This window comes from Gossypium hirsutum, chromosome D05 (assembly GCF_007990345.1).
Source record: "Gossypium hirsutum isolate 1008001.06 chromosome D05, Gossypium_hirsutum_v2.1, whole genome shotgun sequence".
Taxonomy (NCBI): domain Eukaryota; kingdom Viridiplantae; phylum Streptophyta; class Magnoliopsida; order Malvales; family Malvaceae; genus Gossypium; species Gossypium hirsutum.
This window is the reverse complement of record NC_053441.1, coordinates 5,667,124-5,678,722: the sequence shown is the minus strand read 5'-3', so window position 1 is coordinate 5,678,722 and position 11,599 is coordinate 5,667,124. Positions and strand designations below refer to the sequence as shown.

Sequence of the window (11,599 nt, the reverse complement as noted above, 5' to 3'; positions counted from 1 at the left end):
AGGTCAAGCGATGGTCTAATTCAAGTGTGTACATATAAATTTTCAAGTTTAATCATTGATGTGATAGCTTATGAAGGGATGATACAATCTTTCAATCTACATACTCTTTCACCCTAATTAACCCAAATATTTTCTTTATTGTATTTGGTACTACATAATATTATTATTTTTTATTATTAAAAAATTCAAATAAGTTTAAATTATAATAAAATTAATATTTAAAATTTTTCTTTCAGATAAAAAAATTTATTTGCATAATTATAAAATTTTTTAAAAGTATTAATTCCCTCAAATAATAAGTTATATTTTTTAAATAGTAAATATTAACTCTTTTCTAGTTTTGTCTTTATTTAATTCCTTTTGATAGTATATGAATTAAATTATCCCTCTTGAATACATTTACCATTTTCATTACCTTAAATCATTTTCTTAATAAACGGATAAGCATCGTATGACTACCCTTACGGAGACAGGGGAAGAGAAAAGCTTTTGGGGGAGTAGGGATAGGATATTATTGAGGTGGAGAGTATAGTGTGAACAATAAATCAAAGCATATGGTGGCTGAGCAACGTGGCTTCTTCATACCCATACGATTTTTTATACTGATTAGGTTCCTAGCTACTTTTTTCTTTCTTTTAATTTATCTTTATTCTGCAAGCACATGAATTCGATACAGTAGTAATCCTTTCCTAGGGCAATAAATTTGTAGGGCCATGCAGATGCAGGGTTACATCCAATCAAAGTCTGTTTTCATTTACGAATGCATGAATGTTTGAAGAATTTAGGCTTCAAAGATGCAGTTTTCCATTGCTAACTATTTTGATGATAATAATTTACACAAGTGGTTGAGCCGCACGCACATATATGTGGCAATGGCAGCTAAGATATGACCAAGTCACTATCTAGTGTAGTAAACGTCGATGTGTTTACTGGATTTGCCAGTCCCATAGCCATGCACAACCACCTCCATCTTTGTCTGCTCCACAGGGGATCACTGCTTGCTTACGTCCTTTAGGTAGGCAAAACAAGCAAATCAATACACTCCACTTCATACAAAAATTGGGATCTTCCATGGATCTGGACGCTTTAACCACTCAATCATTCCGATGCCCTAAGAGGACTGCGGGCCATCCGAATCATGGAACATATCAAAGTTAAAAACAACCCATGTTCCATTCACGTGACTTACAGTAGATTTTCAATCTCCCAAAAGCTTATATATATCTTCAAGCCAAATGGTTGAGTTTGATGGGACCGTGGCAGACAATTACTAAATATAACACTAATTAAAATAATATGTTACAATCAATTGAATCATAACTCAATTGACATGAATATTTTAATTCAAATGCACTAAAATATATTATCTTTCTATTTATAGATAGTTTAAGGTATTATCTCGAAAAAGAATAAATATGATCCGAACTTATAATTATATTATTTAAAAAAAAAACTAATATGAGCTTAGTACAATAGTAATATAAAATACACCACATTGACAAAATTAGATCTATCTCCTAAGTACACACGTTATAACATTATTTATTTCAACAAGCCAATATTTACTAAATAATTTATCCAAATTTTAATATATCTTATTTCCATAGACTTGAAGTCTGTACAAATATTATTATCACGCGGATCCGTGCCCAAATTTACTAACCGAGCATGGCAAGCTAGAAATCCTCGGCCCATAAAATTGGCCTGCACTCAATGAAATAGATTGCAAGAACAAAAATTAACACTCCCAATACTTTTTCATTGATAGATTGATTTGAAAGTATGAATATACGATCTTCCAAATATATATGAAATAACTAAGAAAAGCTAAAATATATCACTCATCCCAAGTCTCGATAACAGAGGCAGCACTGCACTAATCTGATGTCAGTCACCAATGTCGAACATAATATTATACATAAGCCTCTGTGGCAGGCAATTCTCCAAAACACAGTCAATTTTTTTCTCTTGACAAAATCTGTATGCAATCGGCTTAACGCAACACTTGACCATCACAAACCATGTTAATAATATATTAGAGGCAAGCAGGAATCTAATTAGCAAAGCTAACATACATGTGTAAAAGCAGAGGCAAACATTAGAATTTCGTCAGCTGTAACGGTGAAGTCAAGGCAATTGCCAAAATCACGAACTGCTCTTCCTGACACCCTAAAGTAGCTTTACATGATCTTTACAAATTGAAGGTAAAAAGCAAAAGTTACCGATGGAGTCGGTTGTCGTGCAAATGTGTAGCAGCCACGTTTTGAAAATGTGTTGATGCAACATTTGTAAACATAGTTGGCACCATATTATGCAATTGTGTTGGTGGCATCACATTATGCAAATGCGTAGGCCTCATGTCTGACATCTCCTGCAACAAGCAATACAAAGATTAAGGTTACAAAACTGCATGCAGCTAACAATTACATTTTTTACGGGTACAAAAAAGAGCTCTTATTGTATATTGTGCCTAGTATGACTCATCCCTGCACTCTGATTTCGTAAAAGCAAATGAAAACAACACATGCTAACGACCTTATATTAAGTTGGGTGACAAACAAGTCTGAAAATATCTAATGAAAATAAATATATAAGAAATCATAGAACTCAGCCTGAGTAAAACTAGTAACGGTTATAGTTCAAATCCCACTTGGTATGTTTCCAGTCCAACAATCTGCAAGACAAATCTATATCAACCACAAGCACCACAAAAAGCCATCAGCAGGCAGCATGAATCAGATTCATCTGTACAAGTTCTCATTGAAAATTAAGGACTAAACTCACCCAAAGAATCCAATGCTGATCCAAGTTCTTATCTGATCTTATATTAGGATATTATGTACCCAATTAAACACAATTTCTTGCATATGTTATGCTTCAGATATTACACTATTCTAAGGCAATAAAATCATGAGAACTGACTACTAAGTGCATTACAAATAATTTCCGGAAAATGTCAAAAATATCAGCTTGAAATCTTCAGTAACACATGTAGAAGCATTTCGTGACATCAGAATACAAGAAAATAAAACCATATTATCACCATTGAGAAGAGAGAGGGAGGAATGGATGAAAGTACAACAAACCATTTGGTGAAAGCCATCTTGTGATCCAACATTGACAGCTCCCGCAAGAGATACCTGCTGATTACAGAAGCAATTTTTGGTTATTTACCTTTTCCTTTCCTTTCCCTTCATAAATCAAAAATGTTCTAAAATGCAATCATAGATATAAACAGACTGGTTACTGACCTTTCCTTTTCTAGTTGCATTATTCTCATTAATTTGCCTCACCAATGCAGTCTCAACACTTTGACAAGTCTTGGTCGTATTTGTCATTCTAGGGTCTGCGGCTTTTTCTTGATTATTTACACATTGGCTGACTCTTTCAACACCAGAATCAGCACGAATCATTGAGGTATTAGGTCTGTACTCATTCTCAACCGAATTATTGACACTTGCACACTGCTTCAGAGCTTCTTTTATGGCAGATAGAGCAAGATTATAGCTCTCTTGAGAAAGTGAACCTTCTTCGCTTAATATTATGGCACGTCTACACAAATCATTGTAACGACGGACCTTAGATTGGACCTCATCCAATTTCTGACTGATTGGCAGTCTACTCAAGGCAGCGTTAGTCCACCGCTGCAAAATATATTTTGATGGGATGTTGAACACACCAGACATTTGAAGCACAACAATAGCATGTCTACAAAGGTAGCCCTTGTATTCAAAAGAGCGGCATGAGCAATATATGTCTGATTTAGCTTCATTCCATTCAACCATATAATTTTGATTATCTTCAAAGTCCTTAACACTATATGTTGCAGGCACCTGGTCTTCATTTTCCTTCTTAAGATGACAAGCAGCAGCTCCCAAAACTTCAACTTGGAATTTCTTGAAAACTTCATGTGTATATACAAGTGATATTTGTTTTTCAAAAGGTGATGGAGACTTCAGCTCAGGAGTTTCATGCCATGCATTAAAATCAGCTTTGGCTTCCTCTTCATACCTGTCCTCAAGGATTACTCTATAATGCTCTATAAATTCCCTCAACGATGTTTCTCCATGCACATATTTGTCAAATGAAGAACTCAAACTGTCTGAGCGTAAAGCGGTAGATAATCCAGCAAAAGATATATCCCTCATAAAGACAGGAACCCACCGTTTGCGATCTTCGTACAAAGACAGAACCCACTGCATCTCTCTAAGATGAAACTTGTCAACCATCTTCCACCACCTTTTTTCAAATTGATCCTCAGTCCAAGACCGATAAATACATTTATCAAGTTTTAGCATTAGACTATCATGCCACAAGCTTAGATATTCAAGATGCCTGGGAAGTTTTTCCAACACATGCCATAAACAGAAACAATGGCGTGTAGTAGGAAACACAGCAGCCACAGCTGCTTTTATGGCATTGTTCTGATCAGTGAGCATCACTTGCGGAGCCCGTTCCCCCATTGCCATAAACCATGTTTGCATCAGCCAAAGAAAAGTATAAACTGTTTCATCTGCAATCAAAGCGCAACCAAGTAATGTGGGTTGAATATGATGGTTGACTCCAATAAAGAGTACCAAAGGTATTTTATACTTGTTCGTGAAATATGTAGTGTCAAAAGACACAACATCACCAAAGTTACTGAAATCTTCCATGCCTTTGGCATCAACCCAGAATACATTTCTCAATCGATGCTCTTCATTCAAATCAACTGCATAGAAAAACTTTGGGTTTTCTTCCTGCATATGCATTAAAAGTTCAAGAAGTACTTGAGCATCTCCCTCTTCTAAAACCAAACTCCGTCCTTTATCATGCTGGTTTCTCATATAACCTTCCAGAAAGTCAATATTTTGATACGCACTAAATAGTTTAGAAACTGAAGCCAGATTCTTCCGCTTCCTTCCAACATCAGTCTTAAGTGGATCAACATTTCTGTGGCTTCGGAAAAAATGTGCTTGGGCAGGCAAAAGTTCGTGATTATGCTCCTTTATGAAACTATAAACATACCACTTTCCATCCTGCCTTCTCTTCACATGCATGCTTGCTTTACAACCAATTTTTGGAGAAGGCCGAGGATTAATGGCATCATCAGACTGTTGCTTATTTCCATATCTTATGCATGTAAATTTAGCATCTATAAATTCCTTGGACACCCTGGACCGTCGACTGCTCAATTTAGCAGTACCAAAGCCCACAGACTTGGCGTAATCTTTGTAGTATGAATAAGCAGCTTCATGTGATTCAAATTCCAATTCCCGGTGTGATGCTAAAATCATATCACTGGTGCCAATGCTAGAATCCATCGTCTTAAGAAGAAAATTCAGATCCACTCCACATACACTATGATTTTATCTCTAGTGTTCCCTCAAACTTAGTTTACCATAAAACATTGTAAAGATAACCCACAGCGGTGACAATAGAAACCTTGGACTGAATGATTTCAAAGGGATAGCACCTAAAATGCGGATGTAATTCATGCCGAGTCAATACAGAATCATATAAAATACTAAATAACAAAAGACAGCAATATCTCAAACAATAAAGATAAGCCATAGAACAGACTATACTATATTCAACCAATTCAAGTTTAAGTCTTAACAGATATGCCTGAAACTAGAACAAAGAGTTCCATTCGCCTACCAAAATCAATATCACTAATGATATATTTCTACCTAAATTCGACAGAAAATTAAAAACACTTAAAAAGAATAGGGAGAGGCGAACTAACCAAAAAAAAAAAAACAACATACCCTAAAGTTGGGCTATTGAAGACGGGCAAAGTAGAGGAGTGGGAGTAAGGGTGGGTTAAAGGCAAAGGAAGGTGTTGGAATAGTGGTGGTAGCCTCGGGTCTGATTGTGATATAAGATTAAGAGGACACGAATGAGTGGAGAGGAAATGGGCGAAGTGAACAAGGCAGAAGGCGAGATAGCTGATTGAGAGACCTTTAATGGAGAAACAAGGTATTATCGCGATCAAAGTCTGAAATTCGGAATTTGGGGAGGACTCAGAAAATGGGTCTCCTTTAGACCCCATCCCATTGTTTGCAATTTTTTTTAATTTAATAATGTTATTTTCTTTGTATAATTTCTATTGCTGTCACACAACTTTTTACATATTATGTTGGGTTTTTTTCTATTTTTTAAATAAAAAAATTTACCTTTCATTTTTTAAAATTTAATTAAATTGTGAAAGTAAGTTCATATGATATTTAAAATTGTCTCAATTTTTAAATAAGAGAATAACACAACGTGAATATCAATTCAATTCACTCATTTTCTTTTTTAAAGGTTTACAGTTGCAGATTATATTTTGTAAATCTAAATTTATGTGAATTTTAATAAAAGTCTCATTTTCTAATAAAAATATAAAAAGAGATCATCATCAACTGGGTCTTATTGGGTTACATCTTAACCGAGGGGTTTCGACTTTCGAGTCCAAATCGGCCCATAATTTTCATTTCATTTTCACTTTTGGACAAAAATGGTCTAATCAAATTCAGACCCAGTTTCAACAAGTCTTTCTTCTTCTTCTTTGTTTTTTACGAATTTAATGTAACATGGTTCTTTTTAAATAATATTGATAATAGTGATGATCATTGAACTATAACAGATATTCATTTTTGTAAATATTTTATTTTTATTATTATTGCTTCTGTTGTATGTGTGTTTGTTTTCATTATTATTGTATTATTGTATGTTTCGTTTTTATTCAAATTGTGATCATATTTATTTATTTATTCCACAATGATTCTTAATCAAACATTTTACTTTTGTTAATTGATGTTGACATTTTTCTTTTACGCAAATTTGCCACTGTATTGTAAAAGTGGATCAGATTTCATATTTGTAAAATAAATTGTAAACAGTGCTTTAGCATTCGAACGAAATGAAACAAGAATTAATACAAAAAGGATAACAACACATCCTCTTGTCTCGCATCAAGCTGAGAGAAGAGAGTTGAACAACAAGACTACATACCGGCAGTGTCACATGGAAAATCGAAATCGTGCATGTCGAATCTACACACCTTACTATTCGAATCGGTGGGAGTATTGTAGGAACCATGCCATACTCTTAGGCTGCCAAATCACTTGAATGAGTATGAAGGCTCTTGCGTGGAGTAACGCTATGCCAACTCTAAATCTTAAACTTAAAAGAAAGATAAAATTAACCTGAAGAATTAAAAAACAAACAAAAAAACACATTATCTTGACTAAGTTACTAAAATTTACATTATAGTTTTGCCATCCTCGATGATGAATTCTAATAAATCAAAAAATTATTGGCAAGATCTCCAAGAAATCCACCGTATTAGTGATTCATAAAAGACAATATCTCATATGGTCTATCATTCTTTGCACCATCATCTCATATTCCAACTTTACGAACACCATCATTGTGATCTATCATTGTAAAACTCTATGAGAATTGTTTCTATTAGATCTTACAAATCCATCATAATAAGGCATTCACACATCCCATATATACGCCACTAAACACCAAACACTAAAACTAAAACTATTATTGCTTTAAGAGAAATAAATGTGAATAAAACAAAAACTATGATAGTGTGAAATGAATATAAATATCAAAGAAAAATTAAAGAATTGAAGAAGTCGGGAGTAACAGTTAACTCGAAAGATAGTGCAATCATGACAAGAATAATATTTAACGTGAAAATTGGATGGTGGAGTTTTATTTCTTTCTAGATGTAGCTCTTTTCCCTTTTTATCTACGAAAAAGATAATAAGATGCAATGCTAATAATACCTAGTTACTAAGGAAAAATATAGTAGGAGGAATTTAAATAATAATTTATTTTTACAATTTCGCAATTGAATGTCCACTACGCAAGTGGGCATACTTGTATCTTTTATCATTTACAATTTGGCTCGAAAGAAGTAATTCCTTTTTCTTCTTATTATGCTTTTCCCCTGCATATTTTGTAAGAAGCAGAACGGTGGCAGGGCTCCAAACACCGAAAGCAGGAAGGAAAGCCTTATTATTCTTTCATGAAAAAAGGTAACGAGAAAAGGAAAGGGAAGGGAAAAGGATATGTGGATGAAGGCGAGACACCAAGGAAAATAAAAATTAAAAAACCTCAATTTCACATTTTAAAAAGATTACTATTTTTTATTTCATAAATATTTTTAAAAATTTATCGTGTCTCTTTTTTTAATATTTAGTTTTTATTATATTTTTATAGAACATTTGTTAACCTCTTGACTTTACTTATAGAGTTTAACCACTCTATTGACAAATTATTCTGTCCACGGTTAGTAGAGTAAAAAAAACTCCACAAGCGAGTCTAGGATGATGTTGAGTGTCTTTTTTAATCATTATGTTATTATTATATAGGAAAATATTTAGTGCACTATCAAAGTTTTTAGACTCCACAAGTAGAGTTAAAAGGTCAACAAGTATCTTATAGAGATATAGTAAAATATTTTTAATGCTGCTTGTAAAATAAAAAATATATATATGCCACTAGTCTATCAAATATTAACCATATTTTATTATATTCTAAAAGTAAATGGCAACAATCTCTACTTGCTTGCGAAGTTTTTTTACTCAAATGGTAGTGTACAAAATAATTATCCAAAAAAATTAATATATTTATAAGTTAGTATTTGATACACTAATAATATTTTTTTATTTCACAATCAATTTAAAAAATTACCATGTATCTCTTTTTCTGATATTATATTAAACTCTTATAAAAGATTTGTGAATTTCTAACGAAATTCAAAATTTTTGCTGAGTATTAAATGTTATTTATATATATAATTGATAGTTTCTATGCCCCGAGCATTTCCATTCTTCAAGGACTGGTTTATACTTTTAATTTTTCTTAATGCATTTTAACATTTCAATGTCATCAAATATGAGTACGTGTATGGTATAGCTTGTATTTATCTGTATTTGTTTTAGAGAAAAAACAAAAAGAATTGTCAACAATGGTCCGTACTCCATCGGTAATTAAGACTTTTGTCTTGTTTTTTGAAACTGACGCGAAATTTGTGAAACTACCCAATAACTCCAAATTATATTTCCACAGTAAAACACATCACGGCTGTAAATAGTAAAATCATTAACACCATCAGAAGAAAAAACCTTATCAAACCACGTAACACCCCCTCCTTTCAGCACCAGCCCTTCAATTCAAGAGCACCCAAAAATCACTCCTCCAAAGGTCTCAAACAACAACCACAACACATGTGATGAGCCACCACCCAAGTAAGAGAGCAATGCAGAGCACAATATCACCGAACTCATCCATGATTTAATTACATATTTTATCTAGTTGATGCTTTTACTAATTGATGGTTTAATATTTGTAATATATTTTAATAATTTATATTTATTTTTAAGATTTTTAATTTTTTTAGAATTATTGTTCGGAAAAAAATTAAAAATCAAAATGATATTTTAACTATAGTTCAAGAACTAAATTAGTAATTAACCATTTAAATTAACATGTCATGCTATCATTTAACAAGTAAATTTTAAAAGAAGTGTTAATTTACACGTTTCGAAATATATAATAATTAATTTTCATTAGAGGAGTCGAAATGCAATATACCCGTAAATATAGGGGCTTTCTAAAATTCACATGTATTCATAAACATTAATATTGTATATAGACATATATAAGTTTATGGTTCTTAAACGATTTTATTTTCGTTTTTAAATTAAAATTTATGCTTATTATTTTAACTTAATTATCATAATTAATATATATTTATGATTCATTTAAAAAATCTTAATTCTGTCCTTGAATTTGGGTGTATAATGTCCTTACGCTAAAAATATAAAATTAATTCAATGGGTAGACTAGACTGGCCATAGTGATTTTAGGAGCAAAAATGTGTTGTGCGTACGACTTTTTTACTCCAGCACAAATAGTAGATAAATATATTTAATTAAAGAGTTATTCGCATTATACATCTCCAAATTATAACCATCATTTTATTACAAAATAATTTAATTATATTTTTTATTTATCAAAATTATATTAATTTATCAATTTAATCATTAAATGAATATTAAATCTTATATGACATAATTTAAAATGAAAAGTTTTTTTTAAATAAATAATAAAAATCTTGATTTTGAGGTTTTTAAAGTATTTTTGTAGAAGCTTTATCGCTCAATTCCTCTTTTTCGATTTTATTTTATTTTTAATTTTTACTTTTTTTTAAAATTTTTTAAAATTACATCACATAATATTTAACAATTAAATTAAAAATTTTAATAATTGAAGGACTTGATTGATATGATATCAATAATTCGAAATGATGAGGTTTTAAAAGTTGGTGAGACCAAATCATAAAATAAAGATGTTTGATGCAATTAAATGAAGATATGGTTGAAGGATCCTCCACCTCAAATCCAGGAGCCTAATTCTATTTTAATTTGATGTTTAGATATGTGAGCAGAGATAATAAGAAATAAAAAAAGTTGAATCACATCATAAGCATAGGGATTATTATTTCATCAAAGTCTGCAAAAATATTATTGATTTCACATTATAAATTCGGCTATGTTTTTGCCATTTGAAAAAGTAAGAGTTGGCCCCATGATATTGTTATTTTCGATGGAATGGGTTGTTAGATTTGTACTTGACGATGGCGAAAATTTATTTGCAATGAAATTAAAAAAATAAATGAAGTAAAAAAGAAGAGTGCAATGCAACTATACTTGCAGATTAAGGATATAAAGGAAGGAGAGCATAATTAAAGTGAAAGAGATGATGAAGTAACGTCGTATTCTATCAAGCTCAACCTTTTGGGGGGATTTGGTTTGTTTGTCCCAACAATTTGTTGGCAAACAAAAGTTTTAACCTTTACCGGCGCAAAAAGTGAAAATACCCCTCCCCACGTGTCCCCACTGTCGTGTTAGATATGGTCGGCAGGTAGGTATAATTTGCCCCATTAATTTACCCATAAAGTGTGTGTTTTCTAGCACTGAAGTTTTTTTACCACCAGGAGACGCGATTCCTAATCTTGAGAATTTTTATTAAATAAATAACACACACACGCCATAATTGAGAGATATCTGATGTATACTATACCGTATAGGAAGTGAAAAGAAGTAAAAACGCCTCCCTAGTCTAAATGTAATCATCATTTCCAATTGTCCAAACATGGACACATGTCTGGTTCTGTTTCTATTGAGAAAGCATTCCGCAGTCTATTATTATTATTATTTAGTTTGAACTAATCGAAATGAGAAAATGAAGCGATAGAAAACTTATTTTATTAAAGTATTATATTTAAAAAACGAAATTAGGAAAAGGTAGGTGAGAGAGTATGATTGTCAATATGAAATCACCTAATTTAGTTGCCACCGTTTGAATGTTCAACTATATTTACAATTTATGCTGCACATTTGCTAAACTATATTTACAATCACATGTGTTGACGTAGTACACAAACTCGGTACGAATTAATTAAATTTAAATATATATTAAAAAAATTTATATGTTTTTATGATTAATGTTTTGATCATTCAATTGTTGAATTTATAAAATATAGTTGTATAAGTATTAGTAATGTATATAAATTTTTGAATTGATTTAATATCTCTATTATATCAAT

General features: G+C 31.8%; 1 protein-coding gene across 4 annotated transcripts; it reads right to left on the bottom strand.

Annotated features, from left to right (window-relative positions):
* Positions 1 to 1,738: 1,738 nt before the first annotated feature.
* On the bottom strand, positions 1,739 to 6,083 carry LOC107906718 (protein FAR1-RELATED SEQUENCE 4). 4 transcript variants are annotated; one of them, XM_041093318.1, is made up of 4 exons: positions 5,729 to 6,083; positions 3,252 to 5,455; positions 3,087 to 3,143; positions 1,739 to 2,371 (listed from the first exon to the last, which is right to left on the bottom strand). In XM_041093318.1, the coding sequence occupies exons 2-4, from the start codon at positions 5,301 to 5,303 to the stop codon at positions 2,219 to 2,221; spliced, it is 2,262 nt and encodes a 753-aa protein (XP_040949252.1). In that variant the 5' UTR covers positions 5,304 to 5,455; positions 5,729 to 6,083; the 3' UTR covers positions 1,739 to 2,218. The 4 variants fall into 4 exon arrangements, with proteins under 4 accessions (XP_040949252.1, XP_016689291.1, XP_016689292.1 ...); XM_016833802.2 differs by having other exon boundaries at positions 5,751 to 6,082; XM_016833803.2 differs by having other exon boundaries at positions 3,087 to 3,140; positions 5,751 to 6,056.
* Between the last annotated feature and the right edge of the window lie 5,516 nt (positions 6,084 to 11,599).